Below are 25,716 nucleotides of genomic sequence, written 5' to 3' on the forward strand. Positions count from 1 at the left end.
GAGGTCAAGCCCAGAGAATGAACTGTTAGTGGCTTGGATCAGGACCGTGTTCTCTCCTGAGAGCAAGTTCCATTTTTTTTTTTTTTTTGCATAATTTTTAATTCCCCGTTACGATTTGTTTTCTTTGGTTAACTTGAAGCATGTAATCTAGTTTTCTTTCCCTTCACTTGTGCTGCCAGTGTTGTGAAGCAAGATTAAATTGTAACATTATTTACCAATTCTGTTCGAGTTTTTATTGCGCATAAACGCATTAGACAAAATAGATTAACTCCAACCACGTGTTTTGGGGTTTTACTCACATACAAAAAAAATGTCAAAACAATATGGCACAGTCCTTACTCCTATTACATAATAAAAAAACAAAATGCTACACTCTTAAAAATTCTGTTAAAAAATAGACCGACCTGAATTGTCCAATTTTATGCTAAATCATTTATTTATTTAAATTTTGCTGATTTGCTGACCCCCCCCTAGGTTGGACTGAAGTCGTCAGACAATCCTCTCAGAAGGTTTTTTACGTGCTGTCAAATATGTCAGACACGCAGTCAGCGTAGTATGGGGCGGAGCCGGACTTGCCCCGAGGGAATCCGACTCAACCGCTGATGTATTAATACAAACGCAGTTCGATTTGTTGGCACATAATTAGTATGAATGGTTGCAGTGTGAATACGCGGTGCCTGCCGCCGAGCCGGCCCATTTCAGCGTTAGCACTGCAGGCGAGCTAATGTGTTATGTGTTGCCTGATGGGGATTGTAATGCATTGAACTGTGGGCATCATCATTACTGCAAATCTTCCAGAGGGTTGGTATTATATTAATGCCTTGGGTGTGACACACGCGTTGAAATATTAATGTCATAATGAATGTAAATTGCTTGTTAACTCCCAATAAGGCTTCCGAGCGCACATCATCACCATTGATTCATTATGGCTGACAACAGAGATTACTTTCACACAGGTTGCAAATGAATTCAGATTGTATCTATTGATACGTTGAATTTGCACTGGGACTATGGAGATGCACGCAGCGGTGCGTAACGCAGTCTGATGCTTTTAATAAATTGTGGGCACTGCTGCTTGCTGACTGGTGATTACAGTGGCAATATTTCGTTTGGTATGATTAGTTTTTTTTATAATGTATGCATGTATCAAATGATTAGGCTTTGACTGTGTCCACAAAAAGATTCAGCATCATCATTGTAGCTCCTTCTGGTTTGCTCCACGTGGCCACCTGGTGGCAGTAAAGAATATATGCCTGTGAGAATTGTTTGTTTGCCTGTCTACAAGTGCTGCTGCACCGTTTGAAAAAAAAAATATTAATGTGTAAACCTTTTGCACAATTCTATGCTTCCAATTGTGGCCCGAAAATTCAATCAAACTTTTATCACGACACGCTTGGTATCTAGCCTCTAATCTTCCAATTGACCACACTCGCTCTTTGTAATATCTCTCCCGAAATATCCATGAGGTGGAAAGTCACAAGGTCAATGGGAGTTACCGTCTTGCTCTTAACTATTACAACAACCAGTGGTAAACACACCCAGCTGCTCATCATGCACTTTAAAACCATTAACTTCTCATAAGAACCACAAATGGCGCCATGTTTAAGACATGGCGGTTTTTCATTGCACTGTAACGTCATGTGGTACAAATGATTGTTCTGTACATCTGCACAGAGCTGCCAAAGCAACATTTCAGGCAGATAGCCTCAACCCTATTTTAGGCAATGGCATGCTTGTCAGTCGTGTTAACTGGATGTCATCTAAAATCGCACATCGAAACATCAGCTGGATCTGTCGGTAACAGATTGCTGTTTAATAGTGCTTGGGAATAATTTTCTTAAATATTAGGTGAAAACCAATCAAGCAGTCAGCCAAACCACCAGGGGGCGAACATATGGTTAAGGCTTCATTAAGCTACCTAAATAACAAGCCCTTCCAATAAATTGAAAATTGCTTGACACCAGCTTTCTGGAATAACAGTTTTCTTTTCCTTGTCTGACCTGTGATTGAGTTGCAGAGGAGAATGCATTTGCAACAGGTGCCCGTAACACATCGCAGGCGTGTTGGCCTCCCGCTGTAACCTCCCTGTGGCTCAAAGCACCCCCCCCCCCAACCCCCCCAGCCTGCCAAGGAAACATGACTCCCGTGCGGACACTGGCACCCACGCGGGTGCAACCCTGAGAGCTTCAAAGATGATCCCGGTGACGGCGGTGAGCATGTGCGCACAAAATACGCGATCACGGCTGAAAATAACACATTTACTTTTCAAGCACGTTTCATTATGACATCGCCATTAGGATACGGGATTTTTTTAAACAAATTCAATACAATATGAATTGAAGGAACTAATAGATACTATCAATAAAATATAAGCAACATTTCCACATTCTTGACTGCCTCAAAAGTGTAAAAAGAACTTAAACCCTTTTAATAGTGAAGCATAAATAAACAAAAATCAGACATTCTATTTTCACTTGATATGTTGACTTTCTCGACAATGTTGCTTCAACCCAAAATAATATGATCTTCAAAGATGATTCCACTGTATACTGTAAGAGGTGACTTTTTCCAAGCAGGGGTCGCCAGCCAATTAATACGCTTGAACTCTTTCCCCCCGAGCATCTTGTTACTGCGACTTGGCCGGCGTCTCTGCCACGCTGATTGGCGAGCCAGGACACCGTACCTATCGCGACCAGATTACATTGACTTTCACTGTGGTCATCGAATAGTCGTAAAGAGTGGTGACGGGGCCAGAGTCAAACTTTCCTTGAGCAAGAAACTTAACCTCAAGTGGTTCCTGGTGACCTTTTGACCTTTGCCTTCAGTGAGTGGATCTAATTGTGGCTCGTAATGTTGACACTACTGTATATCTGACTACAAATTACATAAGCGGGTAAAAATTGGTAAAGATGGAGTTCCTTCTTTTGTTTTTATTGATATGAAAACATACGCAAGACTTATAATTCACATGTTGGATTTACGAGGTGATCACACACACACACACTTTTTTCAGAATAGTAATATAATAGATATATAACAAGTAATATCATTATATATTTAGTCATATTTGTGGTTTGAGGTTTAGTAACAGGTGGATTTTTTCCCAAAATGTCATAGCTATAAATAGCATTTCATGGTAAAATTCATATTGCACAAGCTTGTAGGGGTTAAACTTAAAAACAAAAATTGTTTAATACTTTTATTTTTTTAATACTCTTTTTTTTTTTTTTTTGGCTCACTTTTGTTGTGTTGACGATCAAGTCTCAAGCAGCAAATCGTGACCCTTCGCTGGCCTCCCGCCCACAAACACGGCTAATTGTGTTTGTTAAAACCTACGGCCGCGATGGAAGCGCTGCTGCTCGCAATCAAATTTCAGCTCAGGTGGTGTGGGAGAGCTTGACCCCTGCATGCCCCTTGACAAAAAATGACATCCACGATAAACGCGGCCCAGTTACTACATTTAACTTGCACATAACTTATTTTCTCATTAGAACGACAGCAATGCCCTTGAAAATGATCTGCAGCTAACACCCACATGAATACACAAATCAAATGTGAGACTCCTTCACTACTTCTGACTGGATCCTTCTAATTAAATGATCATTAAAATTGCACTTGGGTTATTAGGCCCGGCAATATGTTTTATATCTTTTCATCAGTGACTACATTTACATGTCATCAATAACCCTTTTAAAACCCAACTATAATAATTGGGATTTTGAAGTCCGGTAAAAGCACGCAAGAACGACAATATGCCTTTAATCAGATTTTTTAAATTCCAAATAAGACCGTTGATGCATGTAAACGTGTTAATCGGGTATGAAAAAGCCACACAAAAAATTATCTTGGGGGGGGGGAATAACATGGGAGTTTGCTTGTTATTTTTCAGCGGTGGCCGAAAAGCTGAAATGTAAATACGTGTTTTTTTTAATTGATTTTGTTTTTTAAGTGAGTTGAAGTTAAAGCGAGAGGTGGCCGTTTCGCCTTTAAGAGTTAAGAAACTTGAAACCTTGTTTGCGCAACAATCAGTGCAGCTCCCAGCCGCCAAAGTGTCTAGACTAGCACATGATGGTAGTCAGCCAATGGCTCCAGCGCTCTCCTCGGGGGCCCCGCGTGTGTGTGTGTGCGCGCAACTCCGTGTGTGTGTATGTGTGTGTGAGCGAGAGAGAGAGAGAGAGAGAGAGGAACGGGGGGAGTGAAAAGGAGAGAAACAGGGAAAGAAAGCGAGCTGGCTTGCTTGCACTTTGCTTGGACTCTGAGGAGAGAAGCAGGAATGCGCTTCTTGCTCCCCGGGATCGCTCCTCTACTTCGCGTCCGCTCGCATGGATCCATTGTTGGGATTGTAAAAAAAAGAAAAGAGAAGCAGTGACGTCTCAAGAGGACGAGGATGTTAATACCCCGTGCGTCGTTTTGGGATTTAATCGTCGCTTCCGCGCTCGGCGTGTAACAAACCAACAAAAGTGCCAAACTTTCAAGTGTGCATTTTGGAGCTTGGTGGTGCTACTTTTTTTTTTTTTTCTTCTTCTCCCCCCCCCACCCCCCTCCTCAATGATGGACCTCCACGTTTTCCGCGGTATTTTTTTTAGTTGACTTCTAAAGAATCCGACGAGACGCCTTCTTATGCTTTTTTAATTTTTTTGCTGCATTGTGCTCGGAATGTGGCGTTTGGTCGCTAATGTTATTCTCGCGCGCGTAGACGCAAGCAGTGCGTCGCGCGTCTAATGTTGCGGCTTGGACAGCAGTGGTCGTCGGTCGGCTGTGCATGCCTTGCACGGCCTTTCGCTCACTTCTTCATGTCGAGTGTGTGCAACGTTGGGACAATCGTACACGAGTAAGCCTCCCACCCCCCCAACCCTAATCGATAGTCAAGTTGTCGTATGTTCAGGACGAAACGCTCAGGTCTTGTGCGGCGACTCTGGAGAAGCCGTTTGATTCCAGATAAAGAGGGGGACGATGGAAATGGCCAAACTAGCGAGGGGTGCAGGGACGATGTGTTCGCGAACAACCCGCAAAAGATTCCCAAAACGGAGTTCCGACCGGTGACCCCCAGCGGGTCTTTCGTCGGGAACGCCGGGGACCCCGTGGAGGTGGTGGACCAAGATGGGGACGCTGGGTGCGTGCAGGACCAACAGGGTCCCCGCTCCGTGCAGGACAGCGACTCCAGGACGGTGACGTGCTGCTTATTTAAAGAGCGGGACCACTCCGAGCTCAGGGCTCCAGAGGCGGCCCCGGGTAGCAGGGACCCCGGGTCGTGCCACTTGGCCTTCAGGGGCCTCGGCCAGCGGGACGCCGGAACCCCCGAGGCCGGCCAGGAGGCGATGCCGCGCACCGTGCACGAGCAAGAACTCAAGTCGGCCACGCACTCGCTTTTGAAAAAGCTCAAGGAGAAGTCGCTGGATACTCTACTGGAAGCGGTGGAGTCCAAAGGCGGTCTCCCCAGCGACTGTGTGCTGGTGTCCCGGACTGAGCTGAAGCTGGGCGGCTTTGTGGCTCCCCCGCAGCTGCTCGTGTGTAAACTGTACCGCTGGTCCGACCTCCAGCACCCGGCCCAGCTCAAACCGCTCTGTGAGTGTAAGAGCTGTTGGGGCCCGGACAGTCCAAATGTATGCTGCAATCCTTATCACTACAGCCGCCTCTGTGGGCCAGGTAAGAACTTCCTTCACCTCTGCACGCTCAATCTTCTAGAGCAATTCTTCTCAAAACTCTTCACACTGAGTACCAGCTCCCAAAATACTGAAGTGCCGCCAATACTTAAATACAGTAGCCTAGTAGGCTCAAGTGTTCATCAGAAAACAAGACGCCGGGTTTTAGTCCCTATTGTTAGCACCGCTTGAGCATTAACACGACCTTAAATCAAAGTGACTCAGTTACCAAGCATGTAAATGTTTGAAAAACAGCCCCAGAAGATTAAATACAACCAACCTGTACAAAGAAAAATATTGACGTGACTGTCATATTTACACAGTTTGAACATTTGATTCAGTGATGCTATTGTGCACCACTAGAGGGAGCTCATGAGCAGTAAAGAACCACTCACCTAAAGTCAAATTTTTGAGCCAAGGAACATTTACAGTTGGAAACAAAAGGCAGATAAAAAGGCATTTATATGTAAAATACCATCTCGTAAAATGCCAAGACACATTATTTGTCATTTTAAAAACAATCATTTTTGGACCACTGACATGAAAACGGAGCATTTCGTGTGGCACACTTGATGATTTTGTATGGCATACTGGTTGGGAATCTTTCATCTTGCTAGATTAATCATTTGGCAGACAATCTCTTATAATCAGTAAATAACTGCTCTTCATCTTTCTTGATTCCTTAAATTAGCTTTATAAGACCATTTAGCCCGCTAACTGAGGCACGACCGACTATTCTAATCACATCATTGCCCAAAGTGAACAATCAAAATGAAATTGGTCATTTCGCCCATTCCCGGGTGTGAAGTTGCTCTACTCATCCAGATTTTCATCCTCTCTGAGATATTCCGTCCCGGCGCATGTGAACGCTCCATGAACTTGTATACTGCCTTGAAAAAAGGATTTCTCAGTCTATATAGCAGAGCATCACTCACGTCGGCCTGTGACATATTGGCCTGACAATGACGCCGTGTGTTTGCCTCTTTTGAAAAAAAAAAAGTTTTCACTGCATCCATTCACTAATGTCTTGCACATGACTTCAGTGTCCAAAACAGTTTGTAAGTTGAATATATTTTCCCAAGTGTCATCGAAGCAGATTCCATTGAACGCCCATAATTGTCGTAATAATTGTAACGAAGCGAACTCGGGGCTATTGTACGGATGTCGTGGGGCTCCTTGACTTATTGCAAACATTAAACATCAGGCAGCGGGCAAGACTGCAGTTTGGCTAAACCCCCAACACGGGGCCACTTGACCCCCGGCGACGCCATGACAACGCACACTATCATGTGCAAAGATGCGAGTGTCGGTATTTCTGTCTCCTCTCTGGCACAGGAGGTGGATTTTCCATAACATCCATGTTTACAAGCCAGCTGGCTACTTTCGGCTTTTCAAAGGCATGCGCGCAACAATATCAAATTAAAAGCAACTCCCGTGTTGTGCACACAAAGACACGATTGGGTGGTTTTTTTTGTTTTTTTTTATGGGAATGTCTTTACTCCCGTGTTGTTGTCAAGTTGCTCCCTTCTAAAAATGGTCGATGGGACTTCACACGACACATTTCAGGTCGGCTCGTAGTAGACATAGCTCACATGCATCCACGCGTGGCCCGATAGCGATGGTATTTCTTTCATGCTATTCAAGGCCCAAGCTTTGAATCGAGATCTTAATCACCGACTCGGCCATTGTTCGGAAACGCTAACGTAAGATGCGTGAAATTCGGACTCCAAACTAAAATCCCAGCCTGTATTTTGTTGTCGAAATCCCGACGTCGCCATCGTCTTTTATTCGGTTCGGCATTGTACATTTCAAATGAGATCCGTTTCAAGTTGCGCCTTTAAAAGCCCTTTTGTCCTAAGAGGTCCCCTCGTGCTATTTAGGTGGAGGAGTGGTGATAATATAAAGTTTGCATACTGCTGGCGCCAGAGTGACTCGTTGTGTGTGTGTGTGTGTGTGTGTGTGTGTGTGTGTGTGTGTGTGTGTGTGTGTGTGTGTGTGTGTGCGTGTGTGCGTGTGTGTGTGTGAGAGTGAGTGAGCTGCTCAGATCCTGGCAATTACTGCCGCCACTCTTAAAGGACTGGCCGCTATTATGCTTTTCTCCTTTTCCCCTCAAGCAAGGAGACACAACTTTCCTCTCTGCAAAGAACTCTCCTCATCCTTGTCAGAAAGTAGCATGTTACCGCTTTTTGTACATTTATGTTCAAGATAGGCGAAATGCGTGGTGTAAATAAAGTTGTGTTGTATTAGTAGAGTTTTGGATCAAGATGTAGCTTGTCTTGCGGCTTAAAGTTTATCCCACAATAAAAATAATAATATGTTGTATGTAATGGTCACGTAAATTTTATTATCAGCATAATGTATATTTTGTATACCGATTAATAAAATAATACAAACAAAGATATAATGAATTAAATGAACACATTTTTGGTCCAAATAATAAAGACATAAATTTGGGTCAGAATGTTTATTTGACTGTTTACATGACTTTTTACTTTTGTATTTAATTTAACAACAAGGGAAAAATTGGCAAAAAAAATCGGCCTTATTTTTTGCCGATTTTGAATATCATTTCCTTTTTTCTTGTGCTGTAATGTATATGTATGTATGTATGATATTTTTAACATCATATCTTTAATTTTGCAGAGTCACCCCCACCTCCATATTCAAGGCTGTCCCCTAATGAAGAACACAAGCCACTGGGTAAGCCACACTCCTAATCTCAGTTTCACATGCCACATCTCCAACTTCCAAAACTTTCTCGACAACTTAGTAACGTTCTTTCAATACCGGCTTTAACGGAAACATCCTGGCTCAGTCTCCTCCTGCTCGTTGGTATCAATTTTTCACCCTTAAAAAAAAAAAAAGGGTCCTTAATAGGGGCGTAGCGAGTGCCGCCTGGCTGCCGGGCCGGCTAGCACGAGACCAGCTGAGCGTTCTGGAAGCACTTGGAGGGAGATGTCATCAGTTAAAGCCTGTTAGTGAGCCTGCTCTGTTATCTATTATGGGATGAAACTAATAGTCTTTCGTGGATGGGGAACATGATATTGACACTAGCAATGATGAATAGTAGCAGGAGAAGAAGGCCTGTAGCAACATTGCAGGGAGCCTGATGCACCTAATGAGGAGGCTAATTCCTCTTTCCTTTCCCCTGCAGACCTGTCAGACTCCACATTGTCTTACACTGAAACGGAGGCGGCCGGCTCACCCAACGTCACTCTGGGGGAATTCTCAGGTGGGTGTGCTCGTCCAACTGTCGCCAATCTCCAAATAAGGAGAGAGAAACAAAAATCAGGATAGTATTTAGTCATTCGGACAAGGAGGTATTTATTTGGTTGACTTTGTAGTACATTTCTAAGTATGTGTGCCTATGTTGTTGTTTTTACACCAATAATGCACTTTTAGAAAATCATTATGAGCCTTTCATAGTTATAAAGTCAAGTCAAGTTTATTTGTATAGCCCTAAATCACAAAGACAATCAATTGACAATTATTCTCAAAGCATCCCCTGATCTTGGGCTCCCAAAAGGGCAAGGAAAATCTTTTTTTGCTCCAGACCCAGTTTTGGATGTCACATAATCGTATACGTTTTGGCAATACAAATTATGGACCATTACAAAAAAAAAAATTACAACTTCTTGGTGTGAATATAATAAGTGACTTTCCACCAGTTTGTTTGTATATAGTAAAAAAAAAAAAAAAAAGGTAGTTCCTTAGGCACGCACCTTGACAACAGGTCAGTCCTGTATTTAGCACATCTGAATGAATGCACAAACTGACCAGGTTTCATTTTGGCCTTGTGTTTTATTCCTTCTCATTAAAAGCTATTAAGAGCCATAGCTGCTCAGATAAAGGTTTCATTGTAAGTAGCGGTTCCGCAGGGTGTGCGGGCGGGCCTCCCCACCCTCTGTTTTCCTTTCAGAAATATTTGAGTGGGATAAAAGCGTAATAAGATCCGGGCTCATTCAGGAACACACGCACGCACGCATAACTTGAGCACATGCGTGGCTGTCGTGGAAGCGAGGCGCCAAAGGAAGTGAGTAGAAACAGACAGACTGTCCTCTCATTTCAAATGAAATACGGCTTTCTGGTGGCCTCTCTTGGTACCGCCGGCATCACTGAAACAAGGGAAGACGTAGCGGGCTTCATTTGGAGCTTTTTTCTAAGGAGCGCTTTCCCTCGGAGGCTGCCGACCCGTGTTCCGTCTGCAAGGCCTCCGTTGCTCCCTCGCTAGACGGCTGTCACCACCCAGTGCGGCGACACTCCCTGAGTCAACAAATGAGGGGCTTGTCAGAGCGTGCACCACAATTCCTGTGAGACTGTGGTGAGCAGGGAAGGTTCTAGACATGCGAGGCTTCGGTTTCTTCCTACTGTGTCGCCGCCGGCCGCACTCGGGTGGACCTAAAGGTGGTGTCTCCCGTCATTGAGACGACACAGTCTTTTTTGTCCGTAGCGCAGCTCGACTCACTCCGACCCCATCGTGTAAATTGTCGAGTCATCGTACATTTAGCGTGTCGCTGACCTGGAAATCACACTCCACGCGATCCGCCCAGCAGCTCGGCTCACGAGCGTGCCTGGTGTGCGAATGGGAGCCAGACTCCTAACCCCTGTCAGAAGAACAAGTAAACACGGGTGGGTGGGGTGTAATGTGTGGAATAATCAAACCCAGCGTGCATGCGCATTCTTCTGTGTTGCACTTTCAAAATGGTTGCTTTGGTAACGCTTCTGTTCGGAATAGTTCCAAAGCATTTTATGTCCTTTCAATACAAATCATTGATAAAAAAAAAATCAATTGCCTCCATTCGCAATATTCAATAATTATTTTCTGCTGGCGTGTATAAGCACGAAAGACCCAGCGGCTATTATCAATATCGCCGGCTTTCGCTTCTATCTTTAGCTAATATGTGCTCATGGCCATCTGGACCATTCTCAGCGTTTTATTTAAACATGGCTGCGTCACATTGTGGGAGAAAGACAGCCTTCACCAGACACTCTGCTGGGATGTCTGTTTACGTCAGGCCAACTTGGGAGCCTGTGCACGCAAAGTATGCTATGCGTGTGTGTGTGTGACTGCGCTGCCCTCCCAGCGTGCCCGCCGCCGCCGCACACCTGTTTCCTCAGCGCCCGGGACTCGTCGTGTGCACATCAGAGTGAAGGCCTTTGAAGCAGGCCTCATTGCTTCCTGTATGACTGTCTGAGGGCCGCTGTCTCCCTTCATATTGACTTTATTACGACTCTCTCATTCAGGGAAAACTTGATTTCACCAGCTGGAATTGGCTTGCTCAAAGACAATTCCCTGGCAAGTAACACACGATGGGGAAGTGCATTGTTACGACAATGCATGTCGAGTGAATTAAATCGTAAAATGGAGCCGTTGAGTTTCCGGATTGCCTTTGCATGTGGGCAAGGAGAGCCACAGTTGCTCACGTACAGAATGAAACTCACTAGGCCACGCCCCTTAAAGGCACACAGCCAACAAATAAATACATTTATAGTAATTGCACTTTTAAAAACTCTTAAAAACTTTTTTTAAAAACTCTCTTTGAAATGTTTTTTTTGGTATCGATATCGGACTTGTTTAATATGTAGGCTTCTGATACCAGCTCATGACACTTATGGTAAGAAAAAAAAAAAAAATCTGGCATGGAGTAAGTCCTCATCGCCAGTAGTTGGCGTTGCGGTGTTATGCATCGGCGAATCATAATGTTCATCAATTAAAGTCATTTTCCGCAATTATGTCCTTACGTCACTTGAAAATTTTTGTATCAAAAGTTATCTGTGCTCGGTATCAATAAGTACTGAAGAGTAAATAGCAGAACCAATCCCGTCGGAAAACGTTTTTTTTTTTTTGCATTTGTTTGTAGACGCGCCAACATTGCTTTCCTGCAATAGCAAACAATGTTTACGCTCAATGAATGATGCAACCCGTCCAAGCTTGACACTGCTGTAATATCGCGGCTCCAGTCTGCCTGCATTCTTCCGTCAACACAGGTTGCGTGCCCCATCAAGACACAATTTGTCAACACGCCGCTGTGATTGCAAGACCTCCCTCGCTTTTGCAGCGCAGGACATGCAAAGTGACCCCAATCGCTGCCCTCCTTTTCTTCCCCTTCCTGCCAGTGTAGGAAAACTGGACTGAAGAAACGGAAAAATATTGTGCCCCCTTCCCTGGAATGACCGCTTACTTGAGGTCATCGGTTATCAAAAGTCCCCCTCCGCAGTAGTCGTTTCACTTTCTGCGGAATATACTGACCCAGTGGTGTCAAACTCTGGCCCGTGGGCCAAATGTGGCCCATAGTGCAATTATATTTGGCCCGCAAAGACAAATTGTGCATGGACCCTAACCCAACGAATTAGTCTTTAGGGATGTCACTGCCAGGATTTCATCAGCACCTCATCTCTTCCTCTGGCACGTATCCTCGGGTTTCCACCGCAGACCCGACCGAGTCTTTCCCAGCCCCGTCTGTCCCGTCCCAGCGCCCGGCCGCCCACACTCCCTCAGGAACGGCCGGCGATGCTCCAGGATACGGGATGTGGAAATAATGTGACTGGAGTGCTTCCACCCATGCCTCCTGAAATCAGGTTTTGCGGCTTGTTTATTTGAGGGGAAGGAGTCCTCGGACAAACATCCTGCTTTAAAAAAGCGGCCTGGGTTTTGTAGCAGTAGCGAGGAGGCGGACTGCCGCTATGACAGCGGGGGGGAGCCTGAGGAATGTTGGAGAGCCCGGCGATTATGTGGGGAGGTCTTGTAGGGGCTCTCGTCACCCCGTTTGTCGCGTCCAGCTCGGTTCTTCACATCCTGAGGGGTCCCTCGCTCTATTCTCTGCGTGGCCGTGTAAAGCCCTTACCCACAATTCCCGTCTCAAGTATCTGTTCCTGTACTGGGAGGCCGGTTTCCGTTTCCTCTTACGTAACAGGCGCATACACACAGAAATGGGCCATTGATAAGAGCGATAAGCACATTTTTCATTTTCCCTTTCTCAGCATTGTTAGACTGTGATCAGAAATCCACTTTCAACTTTTCCGCTCGGAGGCCGCGCCGCTCAATGTCCTCGGCGACGGTTCATCAACGTGCCCCCGTCCCGTTGTTGTGTGTGACGTGTGTGTGCACGGTTGTAGTTGTTTTGATTGTTTGTGGCTTGATTGCAGACTAGATTGTTTCCCAAAAAAAAAAACGTCATCTGGCCTTTACATTAAGACGTATCCGTATCCATTTTTATCCCGAGTTGAAGTTGTGTAGACATCAGGCAAAGTAAACATTGACCTATTTTTAAAACCGTTTTTTATGAGCTGGCCGAGTTGAGAAGTCCTTAAGTGCGTCCGGTTCAGTCCAGCCCAACTCACCATGGGACCGTTTAGCAAACTAATCTCTCATCTGGTTTGTCCTTCCCTGCGGCGGGGTGTGTCGGCAAGATGGCGAGAGCCGTGCCTGCCCCGTAATTAGCGTGGCATCAGAGCGGCGCGACACTCACTTATGATTCCGACAAAGATGATGCTATCATGTGTCTGCTTATTACAAGGCACGCTTTGTTTGGGGAAGAAGGCACATTTTGTGTTCTTCCCCTTGCGGTAGTCGTCGTGAAGATGGATGAGCAAGTACCGATGCTTTATTTTTTACGTATCGGGTACTCGCGGAGGCTGTCGATACCAGTCGCCGATACTTAAGAAAATCTGACGCTGACAAAGTTATTGTCTACAGTAGGTGGCACTATGTTGTTTTTTTTGTAGGCGTGATGATTTTATTGTATTTATTAAAAATATTCATTGGAAAAAAATAATCACATATTAAATCGCAATATTGAGGGAGGAAAAAAAAATGCTTTCAAAATATTTTCCAAAACAAGTCATCCCGACTTCAGCCCACATTTATTGTCATGGCCACACTATTGGCATGACCGGCCACTCCCACACAAGCAATTATATAATGGCACTACAAGTCTCGGGAAATTGCCGGCTAGCTAACAAACAATTGAACAGACTGCGTCACACGTTTGTCCCTTTCGCTCACAATTCAGCTTTGTTGAAGTTCCGTGCTAAACTGAGCCACATTGTAGTTATATATAGAATCTTTACAGGAATAAAACAAATGTCATGTCGGCTTTGAAGGGGAAAAAAAAAAAGTCCTCCTTAGAATGCGCATAATAGCACGCCGGCCGCAGCGCTAATCGAAAGCAGTCCTCGCCGAAAAAAATCTTTTACTTGCCACGAGGAGAAACAAGCATGCGGCCTGAGTATTTATCTGTCTTTTTTGGCCAGCCAGTGTGGTGCCAGCGCTGTCGGCTGTTTGACTAACTTCTGAAGGGCTCGCAGATAAAGATTAATCAAAAAACCTCATGCGTGACTCTCGGGCTAATCTCCCGGCACCATGCTTGTCAGTCAAGGTAACACAGTGCGCTGTGTTCGGCCAGAATGAGGTGTGTGTACAGTGTCGAAGCAACCGAGGGTTCTAAGAAGACTTCAGCCCCATTTTTTTTTTTTTTTTTTTCATCCTAGCAAGTGACCTAATGGTGTTTCCGCTGCCATCTTCTCCCGGCTTCACACGGCAGCCCGTCGGCAATGGCGCCATTCATTGAGCTCCGGGAGGGCAGGAGGTTACGGCAACAAATAAGGAGCGTGCGATGCCATTAAAAATGTATGGAATGTCCAACTGTTAGTTTAGTGTTTTAGTGTGCCTCCTCTCAAGGCTGAGAGTGGGGGGGGGAAACAATGGTCCCTTTTTCAGCCGCCACTGTAAATGTGCTTGCCTGGCAAAGACGTGCGGCGGACGTGCCAGTCGTGAGGGCTGTTTTTATTTTCTGACCATTTTCACCCACAATTATAAATCCAGACATCGGCCTATGATTTCGGCCCCGTGTGTCCGATGGCTGGCGAAAATAGACTCCCGATTTGTTTCCCTTCCTCCCCAGAGGAGCTGGGACAGTTGCGGCCCAATCTATAGCCGTCCGTCGTTTTCCAACTCAGAATAGCCGGCGCATTCTTTGAGCCACCAGAATGTGGCCGTGTGCGGATTAGCCGCAGAGGCCCATGTCAGTCGACATCTCCAAACGAGAGGGGGGGGGAAGCACAGAAGCTCATTGTGGACAGAGAGGAACAATAAAGCGCTTCATTTTCTCTGGCTGTTCACATGTAACTGGAGAAACATGATTTTCTCTCCTTCATTATCGTAAACTTGATCCGCCGGGCATAAATCTCTCGCACGGCTGTGACCCAACACGGGACCGAGAGTCGACATAGATATCCTTTTTTTTTTTTTTTTTTTTAAAGCTGAAATATTTCTTTGATAACTAAACAAAACAACTTAGACTTAATGACCTCGAGCCTTTGTTGACCGGGATAAGCAGTGAACAAAAGTATTGAGACAGCTGAGTCGGGCCTTCCTTTTTGTTCGAACGAACCGGATTTGAACACACTGATTGTCCCAATACTTTTGTCCATTTGTGTGTTTGTCCTCTGACAAGACAACAAACAACATCGACGAGTAAGTTTGAAAGTTTTAAACATCCTCACGTGTAAACAAATCCCCATTGACTTGATCCCTGCCCTTGAGTCGTTAAAAAAGAAAAAAAAAATCTGTTGACGTTTGAAATGTTTATTATACGTGTCTTTTCTTTCGTGCGCCTTTTATTCCACTCTTGGCTGTGTGGCTTCGGTACGTGCAGTCAGGCTGTCGCATTTCAGGGTACGGTTTAAATTAGAGGTCTGGCTCCAACTTCCCCTCCTTCCCCTCTTTGTGACTGCCAGCACATAATTTTCTTAATGAAATCCTGCCCTTGCTTTTAGCTTCAAGACTCCAGATGCAGATGTTGACAGGGAAGGGCCACGCCGTTGATTGGAAATGTTCACTGCTGCATTTTTAATCGATGTCTCTTCTTGTTGTGAATGGACTGAAAGGGGAGGGGCGGGGGCGGCGTTGTGTTTGGGGAGCTGCTGGTGTCTGGATGTTCACGGTGGAGCCGTCGTGTGTGTTACAGGCCCGGCAAGTGTTGTGATTGAAACATAAACTCGGGTGCCACATTATCCTGACAGAATACATTGGCCTCGCAGACTCTGATCCAGTGGGTCCGATCAATAGTTGCAACTACGAGTGTCCATCACGCGCTGGAATCCCAAAAAAACGGTCATACACATCGCTCAAATATTCCTGCAGGTTAATTTCTGGTATTTAATGCCCGTTAAACACATGAGTCAGCTTTTTTTTAAGGGGGGGGGGGGGGGAAGAGGATGTAACCAAAATCTTTGGTGTTAAGTGTTAAAGACGTTTTTTTTTTTTTTCGTCTGGGACTTTGAAGGCCACGGCTGGTGGTGGCGGCATGCCCGGAAGACTCTCATCAATGGCAGAGTTTTAAATAGATGAAGAAAACAACACGGTGTTAGTGGAAAAACGAGATAATCATCTATCTATTCAAAGTCTGCACAGGAAGTCGAGATTTGAACCCCCAACCTCAGACGCAACGGTGATATGCTAACCGCTACTCAACCGTGCTGCCTTTGGAAAGTGTTTCCAAAAATCTACAAGATCCTTCAATTGGATTTTTTTCAACATACTCTCCAAAAAAAAAAAAAAAATGAAGCTCCTTGTCGCACCCTGCCCCCCCTCCCACGTCCTAACCAGAGTAGGAAGCTCCAAGGAGGAGGGGGAGGGGGAACCGAGGAATGTGCAGGGTCCTCTTGACTCAAATGCTGCAGCCTACTTGGCTGAAATCTGCCTCACACACTCGCAAACAAACACTAGCGCACGCACACGAAGGTTGTGCGAGGAGGTCAAAGAGCGCCGCCACCCAGCAGGATGTCGGCTGACTGTTTTGCTTTCGGTGCTCGGCGGCCTGCCCCCTTCCACGTCTGCGGGCCTTGACGGCGCGACACCCCCACCCCCACCCTCCCTTTGCAGATTCGAAGGGCACCGAAGGACTCGACCGCACGACTCACTCGAGTGTCACGGCTTTTGACACTTTAGAGGAAGCTCCGAGGAAATGAGTAGCACGCCGCCGTCCTTTCTCTTTCCCGGCCAGCAATTTCCCTCCACGTTAGCCCCTTTGACTCTCTGTAGCCTTTCTAAAATGTATTGATCGAATTTATGGATCGCTTCAATTATCTGCTACATGAAAGGCGCCGCGCTTTTCCTCCCCGGAGGGACTCGTCCCACAACGGCGGGAAAAATGTCGAGGAAGTCAATGACAATGTAAAATATTCCCATTGTGACCAGGCAAGCTGGTTTTGCTGAATTCGGTTTCTCACTTTTGCCTTGTTTTTTTGCGACACCGCATATCTTTCCTTCCCTCCCTCGTCCAAGCACCTCGGGGAGAAAGAAGGGGGGGCGGATCCATAGACATATAAAAGCAGCTTCAGTTGGCGTGTCTGACTGATAAAGCTGACTTTGATGGCAGAGATAGCCCAGACGCCAGCCTAAATGTTGCCCGCTCAGGGTTATAGTCTGCCGGCGGGAGCCCATTGTGCTTTGAAATGGAAGGCCTGCTTCAAAATGCTGAGGTTGTTGTTTTAGGTAGAAAAAGTATGTTCGGGGGGCGAGGTGCTAAGGAATGCTCACAAAATGTTACAAGCGCAATACAAAGACCATAAAGTCCTCTTGCAATCCCCCCCCCCCCCTATCGGTTCATTGGGAGAGACTAATAGCCGGAGGGGAATCTAATCCTTGGCACAGGATGAGAGGCTGCTGCCCCCCCCCCCATCTCGCCTCCCTTTTCTCCTTGCAACAGTGTTTTTTTTTTTTTCTTCCCTCCTCTCCGCTGTAGACTTGCGAAGAGAATGAGTTCACTCCACTTGGCGTTTTAACACCGACTAGTTCCGTTTTTTTAGGCTGTATCAACCCCCTTGAAGTCATTTCAGATTTTAACGTCCTATGATACCTGCATGATGATGTTTAAATGGTTGAGGTGCAGAATGGAATGCAAATTTTTTATTGCGTTGGAAAATTGACCACACTCAAGCGTCACTTTGTCAAAGAATTTCATTTGACCTTGTGCTGTTGTAGCCCCGCTCTAATGAAATGAGGTCTCAGCACTTCATTTGACAGACTGGTCAATACTGCCAAGCTGAAGAGATGATTGCATTTTGGAAGCAAGTAGCTTGAAACTCGATGGAATTTGCACAAGACTGCAAAAAAAAAATTCCAACCAAAATGAAATCTTTCACAGCAAGGTAAAATATGTCTGCCAAGATATTGTTTTACCGTAAGAGCATTTCATTTAAGTCATTTAAGTGTATCGGGACAATTCTAAACAAGAGCAACCCGTCGCAACTCATCGACAAGCAAAAGGAAGCGAGCTATATTGTGGCCGACCGACTCGGAGAGTGACACTAAGAGGAGAAGCTTTTGAGAATAAAATAACAATAATAACACGAGCTACTATTCTAATGGGTAAACAGAGCTGTGAAAGGGCGACGGGGTTAAATGGATGCAGAGCAACGGTAATTGCTCCCATCCTGCCGCGACTCCACCCTGAGCAGACCCTCTCAAAGGCCAACAGCGTTTCAAAGAGTCGGGCGCCTCTGCTGTGGTCAAAGGGGAGGAAGACACACGCCCTGCCCTAATTCGCCGTCTCGTGTCGTGTTTGAACGGCCCCGTCTGTGCCCTCCCCCCCCCCCCCTCCCCTCCCCTTTCCTCATGTAACCATAAAAGTCATTGACAAAATGTTGGAGGAAAAAAAAATTGAAAAAATGTTCTGTGTCTCACACTCTTAAAAAAACATTTGGTCCGGTTCTGTGTAGTACGACATCAGAAGTTCCATCGCAAAAGAACTCATCCTTTCGATCCGACCCATCAGACATGAGAAGCTGAAAAAAAAACAAAAAAAAAACGCACGGTTGCCGTGGTAATTTTCCAAGCATTCCACTTGCTCGCTGATGGTCGTGTTCAGTCAAAGAGATCCTAATGAGGCCTTCTCTCAAAGCTCTCACCTCAGTGGCCCCCCCTCCCGTAGCCAAAACACACAATGTTGAGGACAAAAACACAAACACGTCTGCTTGGCGGACACGTGCGCAAAAGCACACGTAGACACACTTTGACTCAACAGAGAAGCAGGAAAAGGCCTGGCTCAGCGTGCCTGCATTGTCTTGCCTTTGGCTTAACATTCGCTACATTTCTAACCTTTGTCCCCCCCCCCCGTCGCTCTTCCTGGTTTGCGTGCTCACGTAGCCGCCTCGGAAAAAAAATCATTACGATTATTTGGATTGATATTAAATCACGGTTAATGTCGTTCATTTTAAAACTTCGCCCAAATAAAGTAAATGAGTAATATATTTCAATAATATCAATAATAGCGTCTGTTCCTGCTGTGCACGCTTTGGCCTCTTAGGGGCAGTGTAGTGCCCAGCATGCAGGGATTACTAAAAAGAGAAGAAGAAAAAAGTTACAAATTAGTTTTTTTTATTATAACTCATTTTCTCAAAGTGCCTTTGGGCATTACCACAGTCATAGTGTGTGAATGAATATTCATAATTTGAAGGAAGTCGATGCTAATTCCCATTAGCATGTTAATGGGATTCTACTACATTTACTTTAGCATTGGCAAATCTTCTAAAACCAATTATGTCTTGTTCTTAAATCTACAATGTGTCTATTTGTTTTTGTGATCTGTTTATTTTTACAGTAAACTCCAAATGTGGTATTATAAAATGGAATTTGCTCGAGGGGAGCAGAATAACGTAAGCAACACACTATGCTACGTGTGAAAGATAGATAGCGGTGACCAAGGAGAAGGCGACATTTGCCATTTGGCCTTTTCGTGTGAACACTTTGAAAGTTTACCTTGATGTGTGGGCTCCGTTTGATTTCAGACAATGGAGGGGGCCGTAAACAAGTCGGCTTTGACTTCTTTGTACAGGCCGCTTGCCGTAAACGCTCAGCTCCGAGTGGAAGAGTCGCAGTGTGGAATTCACTAATGGCACATGCATGTTGGGGCCCCTGACAAGAGGGTGAGGTGGGAGGAGGAGGGGGGGGGGTCGTTTGAGCCAACACACAGAAAGCCTGTCTGCATCCCCCCCCCCCCGACTCCCCACGCTGGGCTGCACAGAAAATCCCGAAGCAAGCAGGCGCAGTTGCGTCTGCGCACGTCTGTCTTTTGGCTAATCTTTTCCGCAAACTTCATTAACGCGGCGCAGAGCGTCACTCGGACGGGAGACGTCTTTGGCCCCTCCACCTCCGAGGTATCTGTTAATGCGGCAGGCGGTCACTACGCCCGCCCCGAGAGCACACAAGCTGAAAGGAATGGGGCCACAGGCCTTGGGCTTTAAATCCTCTGTGCCAATAGACTCCGTGAAGCAAAATAATGGCATCACTCTGTGTTGTGAGTTAATGGGAGCTGATAGCATGAAGGCCGGGGGGTCAGCGGGTCACGGGCTTGTGCTAAGTTGTCAGGGAGCTGAATACCGTCCCTGGGCCCACAGCAGGGGGAAGAGTTTTGCGCTGGGGGAGGGGGCAGAGACACCCCCCCCCCCTCTGCATCACCCCCTCCCTCCTCCTGTGGAATGTGAGGAGGAAGATATGATCATATTCTGTAGCAGTCAAAACGTACACACAAAAACCTTGGATGTATTTCACGTGGCATGCAAACGGCTAGCCGAGGGAGTAGTAAGTCACTAAAAGGCTGTTGCTGAAAAGACAGCAGCCATGAAAAGTGAATTAGCCAGCGGATTTATTGGTTATCGGGAGATGCCAAATTCATTCCTCTGTGACAAGGACGCATTTTGGACTAATCAGTGGAAACAGTGAGCGTGTATACTTTAGCGGGGTTTCAGTCGTGACGGTGACCTCTTGAGGCGGTGGCGGGAATAGCGGGCGTTCCCTCGGATTGACCTCGGTACACCGTCGGGGGATATGTATAGTCGCTCGTACGGCCGCCTGTGTGTGTGTGTGTGTGTGTGTGTGTGTGTGTGTGTGTGTGTGTGTGTGTGTGTTGGATGGATGCGCAGGCAGCGGTATTTGTACAAGGCTTCGATTGCCTCCTTGAGTATTTATAGCGTAGCCATCTGCTGGCAATAATAAAAATCAGATCCCTCCAAATGTAAGCCTTCCTTTCGGTCGGTGTTGATGTTTTGACTCGGTCTGTCTTTGCAGATGCCAGCATGTCACCCGACGCCCCCAAGCAGAACCACTGGTGCAACGTGGCGTACTGGGAGCACCGCACGCGCGTGGGCCGCCTCTACACAGTGTACGAGCACTCCGTCAGCATCTTCTACGATCTACCTCAGGGCACGGGCTTCTGCTTGGGCCAGCTCAACCTGGAGCACCGCAGCAGCACGGTGCAGCGAACGCGCGGTAAAATCGGATACGGCATCCTCCTCAGCAAAGAACCCGACGGCGTGTGGGCGTATAACCGCAGCGAGCATCCCATCTTTGTCAACTCGCCCACGCTGGACGCACCCAACGGACGCAGCTTGGTGGTGCGCAAGGTGATGCCGGGATTCTCCATCAAGGTGTTTGACTACGAGCGCTCGTGCCTGCTGCGCTACGCGGCCGAGGCCGAGCTGCTGGACGGACCTTACGACCCCAACAGCGTGCGCATCAGCTTCGCCAAGGGCTGGGGGCCCTGCTACTCCAGACAGTTCATCACCTCCTGCCCCTGCTGGCTGGAGATCCTCCTGAACAATCACAGATAACACGGACCCACGCACCATCCCAAATATCGTCTACCTAGATTTAATATAAAGTTTTATATATGATATGAAATATATATATATTATACTTGTAAATACGGAGTCCTTTTTACAATGTCATTATTTATGTATGGTGCAATGTGTAGATGGACAAGAGGAAAAAAAATGGAAATGCACTTTGGCTTATATATATATTATATAGAAATATATATAAAGATAAAGAAAATTTCAATACCAATTTGAGAAATTATACAACAAAATTAGGGCCGAGTCTGGATTTGGTGTATAGTTTTGTTATACTATTAATATCCAGACGAAAAGCTAACCATTCACACATTGAAAATAAAGTATTCGCATCATAAGTCACCTTGTTTCCGTCTGTTTTTTTTTTTATACTGGTTGACATTTTCTAAAAGAGAGAGCCAGCGGCACAAGTTTCTATTGTCTCAGGTTCAAGGTTCGAATCACAGCTTGGACGTTCCTTAATGTTCCTCTGGTGCTTTTGTGGCTTTCCGGGCACCTCGGCTTAAAAGGTTTGTTTATCATTTTTTATTTGTTTCCCAACAGTATTTTTATGTTGATTATTTTTGTCAAGCAAGCATTGTCTCCGTTGACTTGCCCACATGTCCTTGAGGTCCCGAGAATCCATAACGTTGGAGATGAGTGGAAGGAGAAGATGACCGTCCTCCCGTTGGTCAAACACGCTCCAGGTATGTTCGCCGGGGTCTCACAATGCACTTTGAAAGAGTCCAGTGGCCTCAGAAACCGGAGACGGCCTCTGTGATGGTGGAATGTGCACTTTTTTTTTTTTTTAACAAGCCTACTGGAATCTTCCAAACTGCTGCCAGGGTGGATGTGGTTTCGCTGGCTTCCTTCATAATTGCTGGTGTTGGGTTAGATTGGTGGTGAGTGTGTGTGCGCGTTTGCCAGCATTCAGCAAAAGGAGCCATTCAGCTCCGTTTCATGAGCTGCTTTTAATAGACGAGCATCGACGTCCTCCAAACTCGGGGGAGAGCGTTTGAAGAAAAAAAAAAAATGTCCTTACAACGAGGAGCACCTTTAAACTGGATAATACGATTTTGTGATGGAGCTTCTCGCTTCTTCCTCTTCCATAAAGCGTCTCAGACAGCTTCCTCCGGGCCCGCTGCCTGTCTGGAGCCAACGTTGTGGCTCCACTCTGCCTCTGCTCACTTCCCTACAACTGGGGGCCATTATCCTGCTCCTTTGTGTCTCTGTTATGGGGGGGGGTGGGGGGGTTCCACATCACCACTGGAGAGGAACTAGCGGACAATTATACACAATATACGGGGGTGGCTTCTGGTGGGCACATTATGCAAGCCACCGCAGAGGATAGAAGGGGCTTTAATTAGATGGGGGGGGCAAGTGACAGTTCATATATAGTGCATACGTCTTACTTGGCACAGAAAAGGGAAAAGTCCATGTCAGCTCTTTTGGAGATGGTTTCGATTAGCACGCCTCAATTAAGTCACTCCAAAAACCAAAAACAAATTGCTTCCATTATGGAGTTGATTGTCAACACGTGCAATATTGTAGAATTTGTCTCGCAGAATTTTTCTCGATCTGTGTTTGAATTCAGGGAGCACACCGGCGCACTAGTGCTTTTTAAAGCTCAGAGTTTCCGAAGCCTGTTATTAGGCTTCGTCTGCTGCCAAAGCCTCAGTACATTCCTCAGACTGAAGCCGGGGCGAGAAAAACCTTCGACAAAGCTCTCAGATCTGTTCACTTGTTGTTTTGAAGTCACTAAATAAATCAGACGAACCATAGGAAACAAAAGTTTCGTTTTAGTTGAGTACTGCGCACAAATCAAGGCCATCCCACGAATAAAAATAGGCTAATGTACCAATGGGCGGAGCTATACGCCGCGCTGGCTGCTGATTGGCCGACACACAGTTGCCATTTATTGTTCAGCAAAAGTAAGTCATATTTTTTGGCATTTGTACTCACGCAACTTTATGCGAACTGGTCTGATGATGAATTTTGAAGAATTTTTCTCTCTTTGGAACCTAAAGTGCACATGACCTGACAAATCAACCAAAGAACAATAACAAAAAAAAGAATTGGCACTGTGTTTTTTTTCCCACCATTGCTGTTTAGGTTGCTGACATCCCATCATGGAAACCGAGCCAAATCTGACTTTACCCTTTCCAAACTGTACTGGAGAGCTCAAAGGAAACACGGCTATAAAGTCAATTGTTTAGTTAAGTCAGGCAGATGTGGAGCAGCTTACTGCCACTCCATTTCATGACCTCGCCGTGGAGCACATCTGGCCCCTCTGAAAAAAAAAAAAAAAAACAGTTAATAGCACCTTTGGAGATTACAACTTCCTGCTCTTCCTCTTGTCATGAACGTCAGCCCGCAAACGTGTCTTCTTCTCACCTCGGCGAAGGGTGTTAATTAAGGCTCCTCGCAGCTGCCGCGCTCGCCACTTACAGGGCGTGCTGACACACGCCGGCGTGTTGGGGATCCACGCTCTCACGGGGGGGGGATTATGGGAAGGCACCATTTTGGCTCACTCGTTCACTCCCATTGACGGCGATAGACGTCAAGTCGACAACAAATATTCTATAGTGACTGCATTGTTTTGTCTTCCAATACATGGACATAAGTAATGGGACACTTCTTTACACCTACAGGAAGTATAAATGGAAGAAAAGATGGCGTTTACACATTGAGGGGAAAAAAAACTGGATTGACTAGATTGTTGTGTCAGAGCTACAGGCAGATCTTCTGTCATGTCTCTGATGGGGGAATTTTCCAAGATCTGTCAGGCCACCGAGTGAGCCTTCAACACACAACTTGCTGCTTTGTCAGAAGCCAAAAAGCAAAGCAGTGGTGCATCTTCTCGCTCGCTCAGCCGCCTCTCCCCCCTCTCCCCCCCCCCCCCCCCCTCCCTCCACCAGCTCCCCTTCCCGCCCTCGGGTAATTACAGGGTGCAAAAGGGGCCTCTCTGACGTACGAAATGGATTTATTTTAGTGAGTTTCCACAGAGGTTAAAAGAATGCCACAGTGTGCGCTCATGCACACACACGCTCGGCAAAAAAAAAATCTGATGTTGTTCATCGACAGCGACGTATCACTTTGTTTGTCCCATCATGCAAACCCAACAAGTTCTTTTGAAAGGTGCGCTTAGAAAATGTGTCCGTTTTGTTTGCTCCTCCTAAAATCATGTTGTGAACCTTCCGAATGATGTCGTGCCTACGCACACTCAAAGTGATACAATGCAGGCGCCTGTCTGTATTCCGCCAACAATTCAATTTGCTTTTAATTACAGCGTTGCAGAAACTCATTTAATTGCATTAACTTGTTATTGATGTGTGCCGTTTTTTTTCTTCTTTTTTTTTTTCTCCCCACCCGGCATGCACAAAGAGTTTCACTGATGAGAGCGTGTGTGTGTGTGTGTGTGTGTGTGTGATAGTGTGTCAAAAAGGCCCTGTAATTTATAGGGGGCCTTTAATAGAGCTGCTTTACAGGCTATAATCAAAGCTTTTTCCAGACCCTGCTATCTAAATTGTGAGGCAATGGCACATGAATGTTGCCATGCTCACACTCATTTCGCCTGTGGGCTCCATGTAGGCGTGAAAAGCAGGATGGCAGAGGAATTTCTTCTAATTTCTTCACACACAAAAAAATTGTGTTGTGTTCAGAAATCTGTATATGAAAGGATGTCAAGCTCCTTTCCGAGAAACCGTAGAGGAGAAGATCTCGGATCTCTGCCCCAGCCCTTGCTCCTCCTTCCCTCTTTTTTTTTTTTTCCCCCCTTCATCCTAATACGTTCCATATTGTGAGTTTAAATGGGGTGGATTCAGGAAATGCAGTCACACTGCGTTGCTTTCCAAGCTTCCAGTCTGAGGTTTGGCGTGCAGCGCCGGTGGTTGAGTGCAGGCGGGCTGATTGGGTGCTTGCTCATGTGGCTTTCCCGCCTCCTTCTCCTCAATACCCCCCCCCCCCCCCCCCCTCGATGTGTCCACGTCGCCTCTTCTCCTTGTGTGTTGTTTGCAGCAGGTTTATGTCAACTTGTTGTGCACAAGTGCGCTGAGGAGGTCAGATTTTTAGCGGAAGGGTGGGGAATCCCCTTTTTTTTTTTTCACACTAAAAAGCCACATACAAGTTTGCTCACGAAGACCGCGTACTGCCCAAACGACGTCAGCTCTTTAATTAACCTGTTTGTCTTATTTTAATCTTCCGTTGGTTGCACTTAGTAATTTCCTGCTGTGTTGTCATTGCAGTTAAATCATGACACACGCCACAAAAAATCCAGCGAGGAAAAATAAAATAAATCTTTTTTTTTTTTTAACATTTGGCTACTGCAGTACATTTTTGTTGTTGCTAACTTGTTATTGAATTGAAATGAAAATTTCCTCTGTTTTCAGACCTAAATTAATTTCTACTCTATCACACACAGCTTGAGGTCATAATTGGACCGAAACAAAAATATTGAAGAAAA

At 45.9% G+C, this 25,716-nt stretch overlaps 1 protein-coding gene across 1 annotated transcript; it reads left to right on the forward strand.

Annotated features, from left to right (window-relative positions):
- The first annotated feature begins 4,105 nt into the window (after nucleotides 1–4,105).
- On the forward strand, nucleotides 4,106–21,610 carry smad6b (SMAD family member 6b). The gene is made up of 4 exons (XM_085914218.1): nucleotides 4,106–5,646; nucleotides 8,286–8,342; nucleotides 8,797–8,874; nucleotides 20,713–21,610. The coding sequence occupies exons 1-4, from the start codon at nucleotides 4,878–4,880 to the stop codon at nucleotides 21,252–21,254; spliced, it is 1,446 nt and encodes a 481-aa protein (XP_085770344.1). The 5' UTR covers nucleotides 4,106–4,877; the 3' UTR covers nucleotides 21,255–21,610.
- Nucleotides 21,611–25,716: the final 4,106 nt, after the last annotated feature.

Source organism: Syngnathus leptorhynchus, chromosome 6 (assembly GCF_054491065.1).
Source record: "Syngnathus leptorhynchus isolate UIUO chromosome 6, UIUO_Slep, whole genome shotgun sequence".
NCBI lineage: Eukaryota > Metazoa > Chordata > Actinopteri > Syngnathiformes > Syngnathidae > Syngnathus > Syngnathus leptorhynchus.